The following is a 26026-nucleotide window of genomic DNA, read 5'->3' on the forward strand; positions in this document are numbered from 1 at the left end:
TAATAATTCTATATTTCAGTACCAGCGAGGTCACATAAATAATTTTAGAATACTCGGGGTGCTACAGTAAGTTCTTTTAATGCACCACCAGCACAGGGTTCCTATAGTGGTTATTCCCGTTATCCGGCAGAGACTCATTATGAGCAGCCGAACTCGTAGAAGGGTTGTTATCAGTGTGATTGTACTAGGCAAGTCATGAGAGAATGTCCTAGACTTGGAAGAAACGTATTTCATCAGAATACTTAGGCTACAAGCTTTATTCCAGTTAATACTCCACGTGCACAGCCAGTTAGGGGTGGAGGACAGGCGGGTAGAGGGCGGCCAAGAGGGGGAGGCCTGGCCCGTTGATATAATTGCTATGACTTGGTTGGGGCCAATACACCAGATGGTGTCATACATGCATGATTTAATTTATAATAAAAGGAGCATTATTCTTATTTTGATTCAATTCTGATTATCGAGGTGAGACCTCCTATCGTGTTTCATATAGGGCGAGTTTGTGATTTGTACACCACTCACGTGTTTACCCCTGTTGGGAGATTTGATGATGTTAGTCCGTGTCTATCATTTTTATTTTTGTTCACTATTGAGGGCTATAAGTAAAAAAAAATGACTTTCTATTACTCACTACAGTGGGTTTTGATATGATTTCGAAATAATTGATTTCAATTGCAAGTTATTGCTTTTCTCTTTTAAATATTTTTTCCCTTCTATTAGCCTGACAAGCTTCCCAACATAATATGGTTCTTATTCATATTTGACCCATTTTTAAAAAGTTCATTATCCAACCCATTTTTTGTGGATAATATGAGTGGTTAACTATTTTCTTTTAACCATTTTGCCACCACTACTCACCAGTAGTTTTACTACTATAGTATTTATGTACTATGATCTCTTTCTCTAAATTCCATTTCTAAACAGACATGGAACCGTAAGGCAAATGACATGAATGTCATTTTAAGTCAAACAGCACGTGGACTATAATGAGGAAAAGATCTTTTTAGAATTATGTTTCTACAGGTGTACATGTTGCCTACGTTAGGTTGATTAAGGACATGTATGATGGAGTAAAGACCCGAGTAAGGACGGTGGGTGGGGACTCGGACCATTTTCCGGTTATGATGGGGTTGCATCAGGGGTTCGCACTCAGCCCTTTTTTGTTTGCTCTGGTGATGGACGTACTGACGCGCCACATCCAATGGGAGGTGTCGTGGTGCATGCTATTTGCAAATGATATTGTATTGATTGACGAGACGCGAGACGGTGTGAACACGCAATTAGAGGTATGGAGGCAGACCCTGAAATCTGAAGGTTTCAAGTTGAGCAGGACCAAGACAAAATACTTGGAGTGTAAGTTCAGTGGCGAGACTTAAGGAGGGAAAGGGGAGATGAGGCTGGACTCGCAGGTCATCCCTAGGAGAGGGAGTTTTAAGTACCTTGGATCTATTATTCAGGGGATGGAGAGATTGATGAGAATGTCACGTATCGTATTAGAGCGGGATGGATGAAATGGAGACTCGCTTCCGGTGTTTTGTGTCACAAGAAGATGCCACCGAAACTTAAGGGTAAGTTCTACAGAGTAGTGGTCAGACCAACGATGTTGTATGGGGCCGAGTGTTGGCCAGTCAAGATCGCTCATGTACAGAAGATGAAGGTAGTAGAGATAAGGATGTTGAGATGGATGTGCGGGCACACCAGGTTAGATAGGATCAGAAATGAGGTTATTCGCGACAAGGTGGGTGGGACCCCTATTGAGGACAAGATGCGGGAAGCACGGGTTAGGTGGTTTGGTCATGTGAGGAGGAGGAGCACAGACGCCCCGGTGAGGAGGTGTGAGAGGTTGATATTGGAGGGCCTACGGAGAGGTAGAGGTAGGCCAAAGAAGAGGAAGGGAGAGGTGATTAGGCAAGACATGGCGCAACTTCAGCTGACTGAGGACAACCCTTGATAGGAAGGTATAGAGGTCGAGGATTAGGGTAGTAGAGTAGGTAGTCTAGAGTGTTCATAACAATGGCATTGGCACGCAGTCTCGCTTTCTGATGGTAGTAGGTTTTTATGACTAACCGTTGTTTCTTTCATTGTTGATCACCTTACAGTCTTGTGGTTTTTATTCTGCTTTTATATGGCTATTGGTATTTTCCCTTCTTGTCTATAATTTCATTAATGTGGTGCTTATGCTTTCCTAAGCCGAGGATCTATTGGAAACAACCTCTCTATCCTTACAAGGTAGGGGTAAGGTCTGCGTACACACTACCCTCCCCAGACCCCACGGTGTGGGATAATATTGGGTATGTTGTTGTTGTTGTTTCTACTGATGTTATCATGAACACATTATTAGAAATGAAAACTCGTTCAGAAGTGTTTATAGTAATATACTTGAATCGTGTTTTATTAATAATGTCAAAATTCTGTTTTTGATTTGTTCATTTATTCACTTCTTTAAATGCCGACACCACTTACAAAAATTCTGAGTATGCACTGAAAATATTTATAATACCTCTCCAAGAGGCCAGTAGATGGATTCCTTCCTTGACCATATTGCTGAAATAAATATTTAACAATATCACCTGAGAAAGAAAAAAATTCATTAGTTTACTAGAGGAACGGAGTCATATTGAAAGCTCGTGCAGCCCTGCATGAAGAGTTGGTGCTAGAATGCAGGTCGTCTCATCAGTTCTTTCTAATATCATATCCCAATTAAAAAGGAGGTGCCTCTTGATAAAAAGGAGTTGACACGATGCATGACACCCACTGCAGCTATTGTTCTCTCTTTATTTGCTTTTCTTTGCTTTTGGTAAGTCGTTCATTTGCTACGACATATGGGTCCTAGCATTCATTCTAAAGTAGCTGATGTAATTTAAAATGGACAATGGTGTGCTTGGCTGGAAGAAAATGATCTAGAGAACTACAACAGTTGGTGAACCCCATCCTTATGGCTATGCTTCCTTCTACAGGAGCTGAAGAATCGAAATGGAAAGGAGACACATGTAAATATTCCATTAGAAGTGCTCATGAACTGCTAAGAAACAGGGGAATGGGCACCTTTAATGTGGCTCCTAAAAAATCCCCCGAGTAGCTTTCTTTGCCTTACCAATCAGAACAGACTTAGCACACTGGACAGATCTAAGTGTCGCGAGATTGTCGAATATAAATATCTGCTACTTTTAAACTCAGCCTGAGAGGCTGAGACAGTAAAGTTTATTTTTTTCTGGCAGTTGTTCTGGCCTATGTGCCGCCAGATTCTGCAGAATTGCCTAGTACATACAGTTCTTACCCTTGTAATGATGAGCATGCATGGTAATCCAGGTCCCAAAAGCAAGTCCTCTTTCAATAGTGGGTACTAAAGCTTGGCTTTTCTTGTCTGAAACTGTAGAAGGGGCGGTAGAATAGTAGTCAAGTTGCTAAAACCAGACATATCTGAGAACGAAGTTGTTCTCTCCTTGTTTGATGCATCTACCCCTACAACTGTACACCAAACATAAAAGTTCCTCCCTCGACCGCTAGGAAAAAAAGAGAGGATAGCCATCTGTTCTTAAGCTATTTAAGACAATCAAGGGCACAACTATGCTTAGTCTTCATTTTAATCCAGGGTAGCACAAATTAAAGGCTTAACCCACCCACTAAGATTCAAAAACTGAAGCATCTACGTAATATTGCTAACTCATTTGGTTGGAATGGAGGCTTGCATCCGCCGTCTTGTGTGATAAGAATGTGCAACCCAGTCTTAAAGGTAAGTTCTACATAGTGGTGGTTAGACCGACTGTGTTGTATGGGGCGGAGTGTTGGCCAGTCAAGAACTCTCATGTCTAGAAGATATAGGTAGCGGAAATAAGGATGTTGAGATGGATGTATGAGCATACTAGGAGACATAGGGTCAGGAACGAAGATGATCGAAATAAGGTGGGGTGGCCGCCATGGAGGATAAGATGCGGGAAGCGATGCTGAGATGGTTCGGGCATATGAAGAGGAGATGAGCAGACACTCCAGTGAGGAGGTGTGAGAGGTTGATAGCCTGTTTGGCCAAGCTGGAAAAATCTGCTTATTTTGAGAAGTGTTATTTCTAGAAGTGCTTTTCGAAAAAGTACTTTTGGAGAGTAGTTTGTGTTTGGCTAATCAATCTGAAAAGCACTTTTGAACAATAATTTGTGTTTGGTCAAACTTTTCAAAAAGTGCTTTTAAGTATCAAATTACGAATAAGGACATGAAGAGATTTACTTAATAGTTAATATTATATGAATAAATAAATAATCTCAAATATTTATTATTAAAGATAATAATTAAGTTTTTTCATTTTATTTAAGTAAAACATGAAAATAAAATTCAAAAGTACTTTAATTCTTTCAAGATGATTTAAATATATCAAAATATTATTTAACAAATAAAAGCATTCATCTCAAAAGTCACCATATTAGAAAGCTATCCTAAAAATAAAAATAAAAATATTTATACATTAGGAGAGTTCAATAATATAATCTCTAATTCTAAGTATTAGGTTTAAAATAAGTAAGGTTATTTTGATATATACCATATTTTGCTAAGGGTATTTTTGAGAAGAAGAAAAGTCAAAACCGCTTCTGCTTCTGGGGAGAAGCCACTTTTTTCTGCTTCTCCAAATCTGCTTCTGCTTCTTCCCAAAAGCACTTTTTTCCTCAAAAAAGCTTGGCCAAACACCTCAAGTTGAGAAAAAAAATGTTTTTTGAGAAAAAAAGCACTTTTGGGGTAGGGAGAAGCTTGGCCAAACAGGCTATGAATATGGTGGGTCTAAGGAGAGGTAGAGGAAGGCCGAAGAAGTATTGGGGAAAGATGATTAGGCAGGACATGACCCATCTTCAGCTTACCAAGGACATGACCCATGATAGGAGGTTGTGGAGGTCGAGAATTAGGATAGTAGGTTAGTAGGTAATAGAGCGTACTTCCTTTCCTTTCTAGTAGTTTTGGTATTAGTCTAGTTTTGCTTGTTCTTAGACTTCTTCTACTACCTATGTTGCTTCTGCTTCAGTTGTTACTATCTTCTTGTTGTTATTGCTTCTTTTCCATGACTCCTTTCACTATTATATTTCATTCCCTTACTGCTGTGATTATGCTTGACTTGAGCGAGGGTCTATCGGAACACCCTCTCTACCTGCACAAGGTAGGGGTAAAGTCTGCGTACACAATACTCTCCCCAGACTCCACTAGTGGGAATACCCAGGGTATGCTGTCGTTGTTGTTATTTGGTTGGAAAACGAACAGTTAATTAGTACTTAGATGAAACTGCCTTAAACATAAAAAATTAATAAAGAAAAGGAACTCCCAGCTTCTTACCACTTTCATAGAGCGAAGTTCCAGTATTTGGGTCCACAAGGAATGGGAACCTGCAAAGTATCAACAATTTACTAAGTTAGGAACCTAAACTTTGAAAACTATGGCCCTAAAAAAAATACCTTGTAATAGCTTCTTGTCTCTTAGTGAACCTTTTCAGTTTGAACTATTTCACCCCTGTAAATAGTGCTGACTATTTTTTGGATTTTGTTAGCTCCTTAATCTTAGCATAAACTCATTTGTACTGAAGCTATCTATCCCACCCTTTTGTACTCATGCATCTGCTTGATGCCTTTTAATGAATTTCACTTACTTCATAAAAAAATTTAGCTTCTTGTCTCTTATCCATATGAATATACTAGGCAAGGATATCCAATTAAGGGGTTATAAAAAGATAGGATTCAGAAAGACACAGCCAAAATAAGAAAACGATATAATAGAGTCATCCATGAATGATCACTTTGCATCTTCAACTTCTCATGGTTCAACATTCTTTATTCTATCTTATAACTAGCATTTCAGAACTTGTTTTCTTACAGAAAAGGAAAAAAATCTTCTAGTGCTTGCCAAATTAACAAAACCTTAATTTAAAATTCAATCTGAAGATTATCTACATACTGTTCTTTGCCTCCCAATCTTCTAACCATTTCTCGGTGTCTTACAGAACCCTTTGGACATGGATAAATCTACAAAATCACATTCGGGCCGTAAGGTAACCACATAGCAAATTACATAAGAGATAAAGCAGAAATTAAAAAGATAAATAACTTTAGTATTCAACATATCAATGTGATTATATGTTGCGGCAAAAGAATATGTTAAAACTCATAATCAAGTCACACCAAAAGAACCAACCACAGAAAGAGCTTTGCATTTAAGCCATGTTCTTTTTATTCCTATTAACAAGTGATGAGGACCAATCTGGATCTTTGAATAGCTGGAAGAATTGCAGATTTTCGTGTTTAACAGAAAGCAAATAGTCCGATGATATATCTAATTTATATACTTATGTAACGTAATGCCATGGTTTTGAGGTGAAACAGAAAGAAGACTTAATTTAGCTAGTTTGGATGAACCTCAGCTTCAGGTAATCTCCAAATAGATGCTGAGTATCCCTTTGAGGAATAGAAATTGAGATAGCATCTAGCTCGATGATGGGCGCATTGCTAAATTGTATTTCCCCTGTACATCTTCTAACAAAACCTAATAAATACAATCAATAACAACAACAACCCAGTAAAATCCCACAAGTGTGTCTAGGGAGGGTAGCGTGTACGCAGACCTTACCCCTACCCCGACGGAGTAGAGATGTTGTTTCCGATAGACCCTCGGATCAAGAAGACGAAAAGAGACAATAAATCAGTAACAGCAACAGAAACCAGAAAGATAATACCAAACCGGAAAATAGATGGAAAAGCGATAACAATAACCAGTAATAATGGAACAATACTATGAAAATAGAAAAATAGTATAAACACAACATTAACCACAATAAGTACAATCAATGATAACAGAAAAATTGGATTTTCTCAAATCTTGCTAATATCGTGATCGTACATAAGATAAATTCCCGTGCTCAATCAAGGGCGAGAAAAAATTAAACTTTTTCAGCATAAAAAGGTGGAGATCTGAATTCCCTATATCTCAAAGTTGGAAGAAGGACACTCATTTACTTTTGCTGCTTCTATGTGAATGCTAGATACAAGGATCAATCTGAATTTTGACATTTCTTGCAAAGACGCTGTATCAGCACCAAAACCAACAGCAACTCCTACTGGTTGGAAAAAGAAAACGAAAAATAAAGAAAAAACAGGAGCCAGTCCTTGCAGTGTCCCTCTATCTCCTCAAGATATCTTATATGACTGAAATTCTCACAACCCTCGTTTCAAGAAAATAACAAAGAAAAAGAAACCAACTGCTCTCCTGTCCTTAACTTGCAAAGAATGCAATTATGTAAAATTGGCTAAATACTTCCTTCCATTTTACTTGAATCCTGTTTGACTACCATGGAGATCAAGAAGAGAAAGTGTGAATGGATTATTATCATGGACTCTTTTTCTCATAAAAGAAAAATCTATTATGGAATCAGTGTGGATTATTACTTGGAAAATTATAACCAAAAGTGTGAAGGTGCGGAGAGTTTTCAAAAGTTAAAAATAAAATAAAATAAAATAAACAAATAATACCTATATCAGTGTATATTACATGGAACTTTTGAGATGGAAACTTATCCAATTGGGGAAGGGGTCAAGTACTTGGGTAGTCTAGCACTGCCTAAAATGGTAAGTTTTGTTAAGTAATTTGGAACAGAGAGGGTAAATGAGTGTGTAACTCTAATTTGGAACAGTTATCTGTGTAACTTTGATGGATGTATCTACATTCTAAAGCTAGTAACGAATACGTCAGTATAGAAAATGCAGCTCTCTTATCCACGTGAAAAGATCTTACAACAAAAATCTTACCCCATGGGTTTTGAATGAGGAATTATACTCAAAGAAACAAAGGAAGAAATCTACTTATGCAACTGAAACCAGAAAAGCTGATATCACTTATTTTAGCATATGTTCCTTCTGAATATGTAAAAAATAAACTGCAGCAAGTAAAGGATGGGGTAAACTAAAGGGTTTCTATTACATATGGAAAAACCGAAACCAAGACTAGGAATTTTGAAGAAACAGGAACAAAAATCATTACTCTTTCGTTTCGAAACAAGAAAAAGGGATTTTCCTAAACCATAAAAAAATTTAAGAGGAAAAAAAATAAAGAACAACTGAGGCTAACCGCATTTGTTAAGAAGAGCATTATGGGACATCAGAAATTCGGTGTGGACATGAACCTAGTCTAGACTCATGACTCGCTCCAAGAATATTGCACCTAATTACAACATATATGAGGAGAGATGAGGATTATCAAATTAAATCTAGAAGACAATACTCACTTCTGCAGATAGATCAAGTTCGGTCAATGCCTCTCTAACCCTTCTGCAAAATGGGCACGCCTCTGTTGACAATTCCTATAAGAACCTGAGTTATTCCATTATGAAGTAACACATACATTCCGTTGCATCATTACACGAGATAAATGTGGGTGCTACACCCCTTAACAAAAGTTTCTAATAGGGTTCATATTTAGAGTTGTATGAAAAGTTAATACTTTAATGCTCCTACAATCAGTTTAGGTTTCACATTTACTCACATTACTTAGGGGACTTTTCCAGATTTAAAGTGTGCTGTGTGCATAGATTGAGAAGCGAGAGAATACTGCAAAAGCAGACATATCAATAGAATAAGCTAGTTTTCGTCTAGTTCAACTGACTAGGAAACAAATAGCTTACCCCTTCATTTTGGGTAAAAGATGCTAACTGTTAGATGACAAGCTGGGTATTTACCAAATATAAGCGTTGATACTTTGTCACATGAGCATTCCAAGCTAAAATTCTGAACTTTCCACTTTGTTTTTGCTCATGCGTGTATGAGAAAAACATACTTCAAAGATTTTTTAGTTTTCAGCAGTCTGATTTCTTCGGTGTGTCAAATCTCATAGATACAGAAAAATTGCTAATGTTTATATTAGTCAACATCATGGATTATAATTCGAAAGGACTGATGATTTAAACTTAGCACACAGCAAAGAGATGCTCACCAAATTCAAAGATCTGCAGGTGCATTGGAGGATTAACTTTACTACCATCTTTACTACCTAATTTACCATATTGTGCTCTTGAACCCCATGGAAGTCTTGCCAAGGTAGAAAGTCTAGATGTTGCTTCCTACAAGAAACAGGTTCTCAAAGATTAGGTGAAACATGAAAGGATAAAATGGCAGCAATAAGTAAAAATCTAAAACAAATTAAGCCATCAACTCGTCTACAAGGTTAACAGCTATTTTGCATACATCCCCATAATTATGTTCAGAAAAATAAATGTGTTAGATGAGATTGTAGCTATCACATATAATTCTACAAAGTTCAAAAATCCTATCTACCCAAAACCATGTTATCTCAGAAAGACAGTTAAAAAATCAGACCATTACTTCCTTTTTCTTATTCTTCTTTTCCAGAATAAGGAAATCCAAGTTTTCAAGGGTTGTGCACATACATCAGCAAAGTCTATGCTGCTCTAAGAAAATAGTAACTTTGAGATTGACGTCTATTACAAGTAACCTAATTGTTTGCTGATCTAAGGGGGTTTAGTGAAGTATTAATTTTCACTTCTGTTGCTAATTAATCTCTAATACATCATATATCGAAATAGTCGAAATCCATGTAAATTTCAAAGTTAGCATGATCAAGTTAACCACAAAATGAATGAATTGATTTACAAACTTAAAAGTCGCTAATTTCTGCAAAATCTAGGATCATTTGGCATGGGAAGTCAATAACTGGTGAAAAGTTTGAGTCCTCCTTCTTGAGTCTCTGATTTTTCACTACTGTATCTCATGATGTTTTTGTACTTATTTCTCATCCTTCTTTCTCGTTTCCCTTCACAAGATTCATACAGCAATCTCATGTTTATGTTTCTTTAAATCGTATTATGTATTAAGTGGCATTAATGCCTAACTTTTGATAAATTCAACCTCTCTCATACATAATTATCTAAAGATCTAGCACAAATGTTATCGGAAAAATATAAAATCACCATACTCTTAATGTAGCTCAAATTTATGTAACAGCAGGAAGGAAATAAGAAGAAAAGTACAAGCAAATCTTGAACAGGATATTTATTTACAAGAGAAGCACTGGATTTTAACAGGTAACCCTGGGAAGTAACCAGCTAAGGACAAGATAACTTTACGGATCCAAACTTGCAGCTTCGTTACAAATCAAGCTATATATCCTATAAAAAGATTCCTAACCGTTTGTGAATAATAATGTTAAGATTCATTTTTCTTTTGGCAGATAAACACACGACTAGATCGTTAATCCAAGATTAGCTCCATTGTTTTTCTTTTTCCATTCCATTTGTCTATCAACCTCAAAGTAATTATGTGTGCCTGTTCGAACAACTTCTATACCAATACTGATAATGCATGACCAATTGACAATAAGAGCAATAGAAGACAAAAGTGTGCACAAATAACAGGTGCAGAACTCTACCACTTGAAATGAAAAAACAACTCGAAGAACTTATAACGTGATGGTACCTCCAATAAATAGTTTCTTTTGCTTGACGGGTCTCCTCCCTGCACGATGAACAATAATATTAGTAAACATAAGAATGTCAAATAATTTTTGCATGAAGAAAGCAGAAAAGAAAAAAAATAACATTCAAAAAATAGAATCAGCAGCACAATTAACAAACTACTAGGCATGACCTTAGACTAGACGCATCCCCTGGTAAGCAGTTGGTTTATAAATGTTAAATTGATTATAAATGAGAAATCCCAAATTTTCGAATATTGAAATGAGGAGAAAAAGAGAGTGAAAGAAGAAAACAACACCAAAGCAATATAGGAAAAGAACAAACTCACTGAAAAGAGTTTAAGCAAGGGGCAAAGAAAAGACAATAAGCTGGTAGAAGGGCTGCTGCTGCTGCTAAGGCCAACATTAATCTCAGAAGTTTCTGAGGAATCTTGGGTTTCCATTTCTTGGTCAGAAGATTTCAATTTCATTGCTGGGAATCCATTTCCTTTGCGGACGGAACCCGACTTCCCATTTCTTGAGATTACATGTTTTTGGCATTTGAAGCTGAAAATTGCAAATATTGAGGAATTAGTGGAATTGTAGGATTTGAATGGCAGAGTTGGAGGAGCGCATAGTGAGTGAGTGGGAGAGAATGTAAAGGATGACATTGACAACTATTCTGGAGGGTTAGGACCGTAGCTACAACTTTTACTTGGTTTTGCTCGATCTTTGATAATCTATCTAGTAGCGTAGAGGAAAAGACTTAGAAAATCCCATAACTATGCCTATAGGATTTTATCCCTTATCTGTACCATTGAATATAAAATATCCATTGTCTTGGTATAAGTAGACAAAAACTAACGGATATGACCCTCTGTTTGGGTTAAAAATAACGGAGCTTTACCCCATCAAAACCCAGTTAAAAATAACGAACTCTCCCTCTTTCTCTTCAACCGTCGACCCCTTTTCCCCTAAATTTCCTATCATACTGGAGGAATTCTGCTCCATTGCGAACCTAACTATGGACTGCAACTTGAAAAATTCTGCAATACAAAAATTTCTGCTGTATAAAAATTTCTGCACAACTAAATTTCTGCAAATCTAAAAAATTCTGCAATTTGTAATCAGTTCTAAAATTATATGATGCATTAAAGTATTAAAACATAGTTATAGCAATTTGCTCAAAATATGAACAACATATTGTATATGATGTTGTAAAAACATTTAACAAGAATCACTTTCTTGCACCCAACCCAAGGGTGTGGCGTCAATGAAGTGGGTTAGAGCATGGGGTCTCGGGTTCAACTTCCAGTGGAGACAAATATTAGGTAATTTCTTGTCATCTATTCAAGTCTTGATGGATAGAGTTACCTGGTACATGTTATTGGTGGGAGGTGACATGTATCCCGTGGAATTAGTCGAGATGCACGCAAGTTAGCCCGGACACCACGGTTATAAAAAAAAATCACTTCTATTGTGACTAGAAACAACAAAAAGTATGACTAAACAACATCCATGTTCCAAAGTCTTCAACGATTCCTAAACAGCAGCAAATATGACTAGAACAATGTCCACGACACAGCAGCTAAGAATTCCAACAGTAGAATGTCTTCAATAGTAGTGAGAACTACCCTGTTCTACTTCTCTTGTTCTAACCTACAAAATACAGAAATATGTTTAATGTGTAGTATGTAAATGGAACTTATTTGAGTAATTCGGCTTCCAAAAAAGAAAAATAGCAGCAACTATTAGTTAAACATCATCCAAAAATAGCAGCAAAATAATTCGAAGAGCATCCAACTTTTACCTCATTTACTTCTCCTCTTCTAACCTACAAAATAGAGAAAACATGATTTAACTTTTAACTTGTAAATAGAAAGGCGATTTAAAATATTATACCGGCAATTTTTCAGGATGTGATGATGTAGTTGATTGCCAAAAGACTGGTTCATTTAGGTCAGTTTCTCTCTCCACATAGCTAAACTTGCAAGTTCTCTTGTTGTGACCGGGCTTATGATAAATGCTAGATTAAATAGTTGTTTGCTTCCTTTTCATCCTTGTTCTGCTCGCTCCAGCTTCCCCAAATTCCTTTCTCCTCAATTTTTGCTTTCTTCCTCTTTTTTGTTTCACATTCTTTGGAGGCAAAAGAGGAATCTTACTAGATTTAGGCCACAATTGTGATCCATTAATTGGAAGAATAGCATATTCATAAATTCTCCTATATGTTTCCACCATGTAGCAGTCATCGATGTAGTTGCCGAAATGGCATGCTTGCAAGGATATCCGGTTATAGTCCACTTCCTACAACTACATGTTCTGTTATGTAGGTCCATTACCCAACCATCATCCATGCTCTCTCCAAGGATTTCATAATTCCACTTATTTGACTTTTGAGGAATAAACGCAACTGCTGCAGACTCATTTTTGTGTAAAATATTCTTGATCCTAGGGAAAACATCACCCGAATTCTATTTTTCTCCTTTATCCTTGTTAGCTTGTATCCGAGCCATCAATAAGTATCTTAATTTCTCTAACAATGTTATAATGGGCTTGTATCGGGCCTCAGGTATCATGCTATTAAAGGATTCACACATGTTATTCAACAAGATATCACACTTAGCATTTGAATCTGAGCCTAGATGTGTTCCTTGCATACCTGTCGGGCATGTTACCCGGTAGGGATATTGATTTGGTGCCAGGTACTCAGCCCAACTCTATTCCACTATATCGCATGGCACTTAGTAGAGTTGAAGGAACAATTACAAGAGTTGCTTTATAAGGGTTTCATCAGGCCTAGTGTGTCACCTTGGGGTACATCGGTACTACTTGTGAATAAGAAAGAAGATCTTATGAGGATGTGCATTGACTATATGCAACTGAACAAGGTTACTATCAAGAAAAAAGTACTCACTACTGCGTATTGATGATTTGTTTGATCAGTTTCAGGGTGCCAGGGTATTCTCGAAGAATGAGTTGAGATCAGGGTACCATCAGTTGAAGATTCGGGATTTAGATATTTTGAAGACGGCTTTCAAGACTCGCTATGGCTACTATGAGTTTCTGGTGATGTCTTTTGGGCTAACCAACGCCTAGCAGATTTTATGCACTTGATGAACAACGTATTTCAGCCCTATCTTGATTTCTTCGTCACAGTTTTTATTGATGATATATTGGTGTATTCTCGCAGCTGGGAGGATCATGAGCAGCATTTGAGAATCGTGCTCCAGACTTTGAGGGAGAAGAAGATATATGCTAAATTCTTCGAGTGCGGATTTTGGTTAGACTCGGTGGCATTCTTGGTCCACGTGGTGTCCAATGAGAGGATTAAGGCGGATCTGAAGAAGATTGAGACAGTTTAGAGTTGAACAAGACCATCTTCTGCTACTGAGATCCTGATTTTTCTTGGGTTGGCTGGGTATTATCCCCGTTTTATGGAGGGGTTTTCATCTATAGCAACCCCATTGACTAGATTGATGCAAAATGGTGCCCCATTCAGGAGGTCTGATGAGTGTGAGGAGAGCTTTCATAAGCTCAAGACTGCTTTGAATACAACCAGTTCTAGTTTTACCTTCGGGATCAGGTTCTTATACGGTCTATTGTGATGCTTCACAGATTGGCATTGGGTGTATGTTGATGTAGGAGGGGTAGAGTAATTGTTTATGCTTCGCGTAAGTTGAAGCCCCATGAGAAGAACTGCCCAATGTACGATTTGGAGTTGGAAGCCATTGTTCACGCGCTCATGATTTGGAGGCATTATCTTTACGGCTTGTCTTGTGAGGTGTTTTTAGATCACATGAGTCTCCAATACTTATTCAAGCAAAAAGATATGAACTTGAGGCAACGGAGGTGGTTAAAACTACTAAATGACTATGATATCACCATTTTTTATCATCTGGGGAAGGCCAATGTGGTGACCAATGCTTTCTGTAGGAAGGCTGAGAGCATGGGGAGTCTTTCTTGTATTCCAGTTGGGGAGAGACTGTTAGCTTTGGATGTTCAGGTTTTCACCAATCGGTTCATGAGGTTGGATATTTTGGAGCCTAGCAGAGTTTTTGCTTGTGACATATCACGGTCGTCCTAGTTTGAGCGCATCAAGGCACGCTAGTATGATGATCCCACTTGCTTGTCCTAAGGGACACGGTGCAACATGGTGATGCCAAGGAGGTTATTATTGGTGATGATGGGTTATTGAGGCTACATGGTCGGATTTGTGTTCCAAATGTGGATGGATTGCGGGAGTTGATTCTTGAGGAGCACCATAGTTCGAGCTATTCCATTCATCCGGGGCCATGAAGATGTACCATGATTTGAGGCAGAACTATTAGTGGTGGAGGATGAATAAAGATATTGTTGAGTATGTTGTTCGGTGTTTGAACTGTCAGCTGGTGAAGTACGAGCATCAGAGGCCGGTTAGTTTCCTTCAAATGCTTGATAGTCCGGAGTGAAAATGAGAGCGTATCACTATAGATTTTGTAGTTGGGCTACCACGTACCTTGAGGAGATTCGATGTGGTATGGGTCATTGTGGACGGACTGACCATGTCTACATACTTAATTCTAGTCATGACTACCTACTCTTCAGAGCAACTGGCTCGGAATTATATTCGAGAGATTGTTCGCCTTCATAGTGTGCCCGTGTCTATTATCTCGGATCGAGGAACGCAATTGACATCGTATTTTTGGAGAGCAGTGTAACGTGAGTTGGACATACAGGTCGAGCTGAGCACGGCATTTCATCCCTAGACAAACGGGCAGTCTGAGCGCACTATTCAGATACTGGAGGACATGTTACGAGCATGTGTCATTGATATTTGAGGATCATGGGATTAGTTTCTACTGCTTACAGAGTTTGCCTACAACAACAACTATCAGTCGAGTATCCAAATGGCTCCTTATGAGGCCTTATATGGGAGGCAATGTCGTTCTCCGGTTAGTTGGTTTGATCCTGGGGATGCTGGGTTGTTGGGCATTGATTTGGTCCATGATGCTTTGGAGAAGGTGAAATTGATTCAAGAGCAACTTCATACATCGTAGTCTAGGAAGAAGAGTTATGCTGACAGGAAGGCTCGTGATGTTGCATATATAGTGGGTGAGAAGGTTCTACTCTGAGTTTCGCCCATGAAGGGTGTGATAAGGTTTGGGAAGAAGGGAAAGTTGAGCCCTATTTATATTGGTACTTGTCGTACCTCCAAGTCTATTGGGAGTTCACCCAGTGTTTCATGTTTTCATGCTCCGAAAGTATTATGGTGATCCTTCACTTGTTTTGGACTTCAGCACGGTACAATTGAATGTGGATTTGACTTATGATGTGGAGTCGATGGTCATTTTGGATAGGCAGGTTTGAAAGTTGAGGTCGAAGAATATATCATCGGTGAATGTTCATTGGAGAGGTCAGTTGGTAAGTCGTGTAACCATAATTACACATATGTAAAGCATCAAATAGGGAAAATGAGGCTAAAATACGCAAAACGACTGACCACGTCGTTACAACACTTAAAACAAATATTAAAAGAAAATTAAGTAGATAATTTGATATTCTTTCTTAAAATGAGGAGAGCATTTCGTAGCACCCAAATTAAGTTTACTTTATGGAGAAATGTCATTCTTTTTTATTAATTTTAGGTTGCAAAAACACTACTATCAATTTTCCAAAATCATTATTTAAGAAAAACAAACATTTTATTTTTCTATTTCCTAATAAAATAAGTATACACCTTAATCAAATTTGACCCGTTGACAAATCCTCATAGTATCATCTGTTGATACCCAATTTTGCTCTCATATTTTAAATAAGTATATATACTTTCAAAATGTCATTTTGCATCATTACTTAATTTACAAGATTTATGCAAGTATTTTCTATAATTTTTCATAATTTTTAGAGCTTTAAAATTGATTTCTTTGCATTTAAACTACTCGATTATTTACTAATTACCCTTTCAAATTATTTTGTGATGACTTAATCATCCAAATTTATTATTTACATCTACATACACGTTTTAAAACATTTTACTTCATTTCATATAATTATATTTGTATTTTTGAGCCATTTACATAATTTTGTAATAATAGCCTTTATTTTACAATAAATTGCATCTGTCATTTTATTTAAGGTCAATTTTTTTTTACATTTTTTAATAATCTTAAACTATTATTTTAAAGTATTTAATTGATTAAAAAGCATTTTTATATTTTATTTAACTATTTTATTAAATTATTTCCCCTTAATTCCCTACTTTAAAATCTGGTCCAATTATGCCTTATTTCTCAAACCAATTGAGGTCCAAATGGACAGGCACATCCCAATTGACCGCCCTGAAGCCCAAAACCAAATGACCCAATAGGTCTGCCCATCATCGACCCGCTTTCTCCCGACCCTAGCACCCTCTAATCTCGGCCGTTGATCTCAAATGATCAACGACCCACAATAAATCCCCACCTTTCCTTATATCCCCTCACCCAAACCATAATCCCATTTCCTCACTTCATCCACCTCTAAATCCTCTCTATTCCGCCTGTCTCTGAGAAACCCTAGTAGTCGCCTCCTGATTTCTCTCTAATTCCAACCTAACAATGGAATCTCTTCTTGATTCACCTTCCTTATTTGTGTTACCGCATTAGTATCTATGCGATAATGGTGTTACTTAGTACTTGCCTAAACTTGGCAAGTACTATCTCTCAGAACCGGGCCCGTTCAACTCAATCTTGGAGATTTGGACCAAATCTCGTCCATATATATGAAGAATAGTTTGATTCTTCATACCAGTTGGCCTATTTTGAGTTTTAAACCCCAACTAGGGTTTGGAGTTTGATTTCTTTCCTTTCTAGTTACTCTACTGATTTGCATGTGAAATTTTACTCCTTTTGTTCATGTTTACTTGATTTATTTCCTTGTTTATCCGCCTGATTTTACCACTATATAAATCCCTCCCCTGATTCCCTTGGAACAGACTCGAAGGACTAAGAACTATTGTTAATATCTTACTTTCATCTTCTATATTATTTTTGCTCTCTCTTGATTGTGGTCAGATGAAATCCAAGGCCACCAGAATCTTCTCTATTAATCTTCCTAGTGCGAGCACTGCTCGAGGATCACTAAAGCTCCTGTGAACTCTGACGCACTAGGATTTGGGGGTTCTCACTATTGTCTTTCTTTTGCCATCACTACTGAGATTTTGAGTTACTAACTCTATTGCTCGTTTTTATTCGTATCTGGTTAGCATTCGTGACCCTTATAGCCTTAATTATTACTCCTTTACTTGTTCATGTATGTGTATTATGTATGCCAATACTGTTTGAACTTCTAGACAAGCATGCCTTAAGCTTCTTTGTTATTTAGAATCTTTGTGCTATAGTTAATGTCCATCATGATAAGTTAAGTGATAGGTTTGCCAAATTGTGCCCACTAGCATGTTGTTATGATGTTTGCAACCACATTTTCATTAGGTTCTCATGTTAAAACTTTCATATAATGACTGTACTCTACCTGCTTCTTGTTAGACTATTAGCTAAAGGTATTTAGATTGTTTCTGGATCATGCTTTACTTTGAAACTCTTTGAAATAGTTTGTTGTCCTATGAAGCTCAACCTTGTCACTATCAAACTCTGTTTCTGGAATTACAAATATAAGCTCGCCTCATATGTGTCTCTCGTGCCTTTTTATTTAGTATGATCCTATTTATATGTCTTGGCTAGAACTGTTAATGGTTACAACTATAAGAACTAAGTGCTTAAGTTGTTTTATGAGTATTATGTCACTTGCATAGCTAAATTTAGCATTCGTTTGGGTAAATAAGTTATTCATTGGGCCTGGAAATGGGCCATGTGTGTTGTTGGACCTGGGGCACTGGATTCAAGTGCACTCTGATTGTGTTGTGAGCCTGTGGTTTTGGCCTGCTATTTGTCCGAAGAGTAAGACTATTGAAGGCCTGGGATATCCCTGATTTACTTTTGTGTTGGGCCTGTAATTGCTTTAGTGGGCTTGTATTCGTTTCAGCCCATGTTTTGTCATTTTCAAGTCTGTATTATTTTATTCTTGGGCCTGTAATAATTTGTAAACAAACAATTAGGGTACTAGTGAAATTGGGGATACGAGTATATTCTAATATTTGCATGAAAGGGTAGAAAACCTGCCTATTGGGTCTATGTTTTATGTTTGGCTGTTTCATTCGACATGCCTTGTTTATTGTTTGATATGTGGCACAATAATAGAAACCATGCCTATAAGGAATTATGCACACCTCGCTTCCACACTGTTCAATCATGTTAGTATCTACCATGCTCATTTCTATGTTACTATTGTACATTTAGATAACGTGCCTATAGGAAGTATAACGTATGCTTTGTTGACCTAGATACCATACCTATAGGACTTCAAATAATCAATTGATCAATTACTTATATTACTTTTAAGTGTACTGCCCATCTAGAAATCATGACTATAGGATTCTAATCGATTATTTTTGTTGTTTTCATTACACTGCCTCACCTAGATGACATGTCTATAGGAGTAAAGTATTATAAAATCAAGCCCAATGTCAATCGTTGTAAAACCTGCCCATAGGATGTTTATCGACGACTTCACTGCCTACTTACACAAACGATTAGATATCATGTCTATAGGACTTGCAACATTCTAATTTGCCTACATGTTAGTCCAGAAACTATATTACTGCCTACATAACAATGGAACCAGAATCACGTAGAAATCATGCCTATAGGACTTAACAGTTCCAACACGTCTTAATGTTATATACTGCCTAACCAGAAATCTATTTACGTGTTTTTCCATGCTTATGTGTGGAGGTTTCCTGAGCCCTTTTATTGTAATTATATGCAGTCCTATCTGTTTTTGATTGTTGCCTAGTTTTATCATTTTGAGCAACTGAATTGTGTCTGGAACTACCAAATAGTAGGTCCAAAGCCTCCTGGACCCTAGGCATAGGGCGGGTAGTGCACACATAGGGCACAACTTAGAATTGAATTAGAACGCTTTTAGGTAAACAACTTCAACATAGTAATCGGGTAGAAGGAGATGATAGTCTGTGCCCGCTGAATAATATGAGCAACTCCTACCTAAAGAAAGTTGCGAAGTAATATTTATGTTGCACAGGGTGATCATTTAGGCTAAAAAACTTAGGACCCCCCTTTCCCTTATATGATTGCTAAAGGATTTAGTCATTAAGTATAGACCGACGCAGTTGTAATCCTTTGTGATCTTTAAAACATGTACCAATTATTCATATAGTTTATTTTTCCTTACGCTGGCTTATGTTATACTGTAACTTTCAACTTTCATATCCTTCTTTATTTATATGATTGCCTGGTTTAATTATATAATCCACATAGTATAAAATTCGGCCGGGAACCACAGTTGTGAACCTCGAAGAGTGCCTAACACCTTCTCTTTGAGGTAATCTAAGCCCTTACCCGATCTTTGGTGACATTGACTAGTCAAATAGAATTATTTGCAAATAGGTGTCGTAACGCACCTTAAAAAGTCATTAGGTGATGACTCTTCTCTTTTAATACCCATTTATTACAGTTGTCACATGTCAGAGCCTACTTTTGCGAGAAAACGGGGCACGACACCATCTTTCTTCTTCATAAACAACACCGGTGCATCCTAAGGAGAAATACTCGATCTAATGAACCATTTTCCAAGAAAAACTTTCAACTTCTCCTTCAACTCAGCTGGAACCAAGCGGTATGGTGGAAGAGATATGGGTCCGAGTGTCTGGAACCAAGAACAAAATTGTTCCATTTGAAATAGTTTGGGGCAAATTTGTCCTTTTTGTATTCGAGCGGGAGAGCAAGATATTTTTGAGTCAAAAATTGAATGGAGTTGGAATATTTCGTGGACAAAATTAGCTCGTTTCCCTTAAGAATCATGACTAATGACTATAGAATATGATTAAAAAGTCACGGGCTCAAATAGGGGGGGGGGGAGAAGAAGATGTAATCTTTGTGGTTGATAGCTCAATACTGATAAAGGATAAGATCGTGAACATCGCGCACAAGAGGTCACAGAAGCAGGTTAGAATTCTCCTCTCTGATGTATAATATATTGTTGCCTCAGTGCATTTTATTACTGAAAGTGTTTACCCTTAAAATCAGATAACAATTAAATTTATAAGTGGTTTTAAGGATATGCGAATTAACTTGATACACAACGATAAATTAAGTTACTATTAAATAAACAAATATAAAATAAATTCAAACCACACGAGTTGGATAGTTTCAGCCTTAGTGAAATAGCCACTCTTGAGCCGGACTCACCACGACCGGTACAAATGAAAAAGAGCAAGAGCTAAAGACAGAGAAAATAATAATGTATTGCTTTTTAGTGCTTGTTACAATGTCCTTCATGAATTATTGGACCCCTTTTTTATAGTAGGGGAGTCCTACTTTAGGTACAACTCTATAAAAAATAAATAATTTTCTGATTCACTGATTGTCAGTTCCTTATCGATACGTGCCGAGATCCCCGCCGTGATATTCGGCCAATAATGAATATTTCGGCTTTCTGTTGGCTATGCTGGATTGTCTGACAATGTTCTTCGAAGTCGTTCGAGGCTAGGATCGATTCCGGGACCATGGCCTCGATATTCTCGAGGGCAGGCGTCATGCTCCCGGGTTTTGGCCCAGTGGGACTTTGGCTCGATTTCGGTCCCTTGCTGCCATGTCTCGAGCCTGGCTTATTTTGTCAGAGGCCAGGATGTACCATGATCTCGATTTCACCCACATTCAGATAGTCCCCTCATTTTTTGGAGAGTAAATGACGAGAAACGACACGAGCTTCCGATTCTTACTTCGACACATCGTGACTGAAATGACAAAACATTTGAAACGTCTCATCATAATGACATTAAATGCATGTCAGCCGCCGGTCGGCTGTCCCTGGACGTGAAACACCATTGAACTACTATAAATACCCTCTCCTTTGTATATTTTTACTTTACATCAAACCTTCTACCATCATACCTTAAGGATTTCATACTCTTTAGCACTTTTACCCGGTTATTCGAGGTCCTTTGCAAGAATGCTTACCCATCTTCTTCTCAAGCCAACAAGTCTAACCCTTTAACTTCATTTCTTTCTTCATCTTTCTCAGATTTTCTGCCATCTTCATTTTCTAAAAGAATGGCAAAGACTTCCAAAATCGTTCCCCATAAAGAAGCTCCTTCTACTTTGTGGCCGACTACTGAGGCTGAGGAGGCAGAGGAGACCGCTCCGCGCATGGCCGTCGATGAATCAGTACCCGAACCCCCTTTGAAAATGTTCATCCCCAGGGGATGATCGGTCGACGTCGATTTCAAGATTGAAAATTATTCTTTCATAAAGGGTCGTGTGAGGAGGTCTCGAGATACACCTACTTGATTACTGAAGAGGTCCTCCATACGGTCTGAAAAGACTGTAACTGGGCCGATAAAGGTGTTGTGGTCCCCGAATCCTAAGAGGCCATTACCACCTATGTCAAGGGATATCTAAGTGTTTACACTTATCCTTTTACATTGGGTCCGATTGACCCGGTCATTTTGTATTTCTACAAGAGGTACAACGTGTGCCTAGGCCAGATTCATCCATCACTTTGGAGGATCGTGATCCTCCTCTGATTTTTTGTGAACAAAACCTATGGGTGCTCGTTCACCATTGATCATCTACTCCATTTATACAGTCCCCAAATCTTCCGAGGGGACTGATAAAGCTTGTGCGCCGGGTTAGTAAAGCCTCATTCTCAAGTATTGATGAGGACCAAGATCGAGGCTGGTAAGGCTATTTTATTCGAGCGAGGACTTCAGATTTGATCCCGGTTGAGTGCAGGCATTTCCTCGAGAAGTGGAATACGTCACGTAAGTAGAACTTACTTTCGAATGTTGATTTTATACTTACTTCTCTTTTCCTTATCGGTGCTTTGTGGTGGTGCAGTAGTTGCTCAGGTCCCAAATATTGTCCCTCGACACAAAGAGTGGGTCAAGGGTATCGTTTCACAGATGCCCTACTCCGAGCGCTCGTGGCACAAACTCTCGAAGGGGCGTTGGGAGGCCCGTTCCCATGGTGAAAACTCTTTCCCGAGTTGGTTGTATTAGGATTCTCCTTTTAACATTAAGCCCTTACTCCCTTTACTTCTTTTTACAGGTTTATCTAAGGATGTCGAGCTTAGGCCTCCAGTTGGTGGCGAGGACTTACCTGCCGAGTCCCCTGCTACGAGATAGGCCGAAGAGAGAAAAAGGAAGAGGGCTCCGTGTTCCCCAATCTCAGAGAAAAAGAAAACAAGTAGAAGGCTGGTGCACAAGTCAAAAGAAAACACTAGCTCCCGAGCACCAACTTCGAATTTGCTCTATCAGTTGAGGGATGAGTCCGAGGGAGAATCACCTTTTATTATGGTAGCCCGCGAGTCGTAGTAGCTCAAAGAGTAGGGGGCCTCTTAACCAGAGATCCGTGAGGCCGATCTGCCTCAAGCTAGGGAGGTCGATAAGGAGACCGGGGTTGAGGCTTCCCAGGATGCAGGTAGTGCCTCGAAGTAGGCACTCGACATGTTAGACATTACCGAGTCACCCTCGTTTACTGAGTCCATTTACAACGAGACCCAAACTATGAAAGAGCGCTCCAACAAGGGGGCCCACGGAGCGGACGACCCCCTCTGCTGACTTTTTGATGGTGTGGATTCCACTACCACGGAGGATGTCAGCAGATTAGGTAACTTAGAGGTACTGAGGAAATGTCTATCCTCCGGGGAAGGTGGGCCTTACTCGAGCCCGAAACCGATCAACTGGTTCCCTACCCCGAGTGTGGATCCTGATCGGAAGCGGTCCATAATCATCAACATTCTGGAGGATTCCTAGGTTTTTTTCGCCCCCGTAGGGGTGGCCAGTTACCTCTGGTGCCTGATGACCGAAGAAGACCAGGCCAAAATGAACGAGGTAGACACGCCTTGCCTGTTCAACGAAGTACAACATGCGCTGAACCGGGTAAATCTAGATAACTCCTGATGATTTCAATTTCTCCTATGATATTTGAACTAATTCATTGATAATCCTAACATTTTTCTTCGTATTTGCAGGCCTCGGTGCTTCACCACGAAACCTTCCTCCGGTATCGGGATGAGCTGAACCAACTCGAAGCCAAAGTTAAAGAGCTTGCTGAGAAGAGAGATACGTACAAACTTCTCAACGAGCAATGTGAAAGAGAGGCTAAGAGACTTCGAGCTGAGTTGGAAGCAGCTCGTAAAGAACATGCCTACCTGGTTGAACAGGTAAAAATCTTTGAAATTAGTGACGATGAGCTAGACACGGTGACTAATGGTCGGAACCCGGAGGTCCAATAGAAGATTGATCAGATCGACCAACCCAGAGCCAAGATGAATGCAATCAAGGTCGAGGCCGAAGAGTGGAGAGGCAGGATGGACCTCCTGGCCTTAGAAAAAGAGATTGCCCGAGTGCAGTTGACCTCGACGGAGGCCTAACTTCGAGCGACAAGGGAGAAGGCTGAGGCACGATCCCAAAAAATTGAGGAGCTCCCGTCTCTACTAAGCTCGGATGTTGTCGATAGAGATGCCCTTGCCAAGGAGATTAAAGTGGCTAAGTCGGTGGTTGAAGTAACCAAAGACGATGCCGATGAAATGTCGGCCTAGTATAAAGACAATGCCGAGGTAGACCAGGACCTTCTGAAAGATATTTTGGAATACGTGAAGTGGCAGTCTCAAAGGTAGGCCTTCGAGGAAGTTCATGCTCGCAGTTTTGATTTGTCGGCCAAGGTCGAAAGTGCTAAGGGGTTCAAGGCCGAGGCCAACAAGTTGGCATATCCCAAGGACGAAAAAGACTCCGAGGATCTGGCGGATCTGGGGGTGGAGAAGACTCTGATGGTCCCGGTGATGAGGCGGGCTCTGGTAGAGACCAAGCCGTTTAAGTGCCTTGTAGATTTTCCCTTTTTTTTTTGTACCTTTGTACTTTTTTGTCGAGGCCGTTTGGATTTTGTAAATATATATATATATATATATATATATTTATATATAAGGCTCTTTTTTCCTTCGACAGTTTTTAAGCTTGTTTCCTTTCGCTCTTTTCTTTATGATAGTAAAGATATCGAATGCCTTAGCACGTAATAATTAGGTCTTGTTCGGAGGTTCGATCAAGCCTTGATCTCGATATTATTTTGCTTAAGACTCGTGAGGGGCTTGGTATGGCCGGAAGCATTTCCCAAAGTACTAAGAATATTTTAGATTACAATTTGCCGAGGGTAGCCTTTTGAACCGATTTAAAAATTCTGAAGGCTTTATGTTTTGGTTACGGGTCTCGGACGTCTCCGAGCCGTTCTAGGGAGGATGTAGCCTTTATATTTTGGGTGTTTCCCAGTGGGCTTGTTACCCCAAGTCGTCTGGTCTTAACCGAGACAACCGTCCCCGAATGAGGATGGCCGTAGCCTTAAAGGTTCGGGCACTACCTAATAAGCTTTGTGCCCCCGAGCTTCGTTATCCTGAGTCGTCCGAACCTGCCTTGGGTAGTAGTCCCCGAGTGAGGTTTACCTTGGGCTCGATGTCTTTAGGGGATCAAATGTAAGAAAGAAAAATTTTCAAGGGATAAAATATTTATCCGCAAGGTAGAAACTTCCTTTCATTTTTGTGTATAATATACAAAGTTACACATGTGTTCTAGCTTTGTGTCAGGGCTCGGGCGGTCTATGTGGGCATGGTTCATTTGACCGTTTGTCCCTTACAATAAATCCTATCGATCGAGCCTAGATTATTCAAGCATAAGGTTTCTTTCCTTGCCAAAATTATTATCTGAGGGTGATGCCTCCCAGTGTTCGAGGCTGATCATAGAGAAGCCTCAAATACTATTGATGTGATCCTTAAGATTGGTTCACAACTGGTCTTCGATTCCAAGTTAGCACGATCCATTGTTGCTTCATTAAAAACCTTCCCGGAAAACACATTTGGGACAAAACCGCTTCAAGGGAAAAAGAGTGCAGCACGTGCTTTCAGGCCTAACAAATTATATCATTTTTTGACGGTCACCTGCAAGTGTTAGTCCAAAATGTAAATAAATAAAAGAAGTAAACGGGGTCATAAATTATTAGTAATATCGTTTCAAGTGATTTATGTTCCAGTTTTTCTGTAGTCAGTCACAGTTCATTGCTCCGAGATTGTACGACCCTTTTCCGGTGATCTCGATAATTTAATACGGACCTACCCAATTCGGCCCCAACTTCCCTTCATTCGTGTTCAGGATGTTTAATGTGACCTTAAGTCCCCGACATTGAAGTGTCCTAGGGTGGCTCTTAGATTTTAATACATATCGATCCGTTATTTTTGGGCGGCCAGCCAGATGAGGGCAACTTCACCCCTTTCATCTAACATTTCCAGGCTCGTATTCATGGTCTCTTTTTTTGATTCTTTGGTTGTATATCAGAACCTGAGACTCGGTTCTCTGACTGGTATTAGATCTTCAGCGCCGTAAACCAATGATAACAGGATGGCCCCGGTACTAGACTTCGAGATCGTACTATATGCCTATAAGACTTCAGGCAAGATTTCTTTCCATTTTCCTTTGGCGTCGGTCAATCTCTTTCTGAGGTTTTGGAGTATGGTTTTGTTCATGGAATCT

The 26026-nt window shown here is 38.9% G+C and overlaps 1 protein-coding gene across 3 annotated transcripts in view; it reads right to left on the reverse strand.

The window, feature by feature from the left end:
• LOC107771552 (uncharacterized) overlaps positions 1–11584 on the reverse strand; it is a 38330-nt gene extending 26746 nt beyond the window's left edge. The window contains exons 1-7 of one of the 3 annotated variants that reach the window (XM_075252232.1): positions 10770–11584; positions 10443–10481; positions 8944–9070; positions 8240–8301; positions 5920–5987; positions 5305–5354; positions 2498–2567 (exon numbers count right to left, since the gene is read on the reverse strand). In XM_075252232.1, coding sequence (XP_075108333.1) covers positions 2498–2567; positions 5305–5354; positions 5920–5987; positions 8240–8301; positions 8944–9070; positions 10443–10481; positions 10770–11090 — 737 coding nt within the window. In that variant the 5' untranslated portion in view covers positions 11091–11584. The remainder of the gene's footprint in view (positions 1–2497; positions 2568–5304; positions 5355–5919; positions 5988–8239; positions 8302–8943; positions 9071–10442; positions 10482–10769) is intronic. The other 2 variants (XM_075252230.1, XM_075252231.1) reach the window with 2 other exon arrangements.
• Positions 11585–26026: the final 14442 nt, after the last annotated feature.

This window comes from Nicotiana tabacum, chromosome 4 (genome assembly GCF_000715075.1).
Source record: "Nicotiana tabacum cultivar K326 chromosome 4, ASM71507v2, whole genome shotgun sequence".
NCBI lineage: Eukaryota > Viridiplantae > Streptophyta > Magnoliopsida > Solanales > Solanaceae > Nicotiana > Nicotiana tabacum.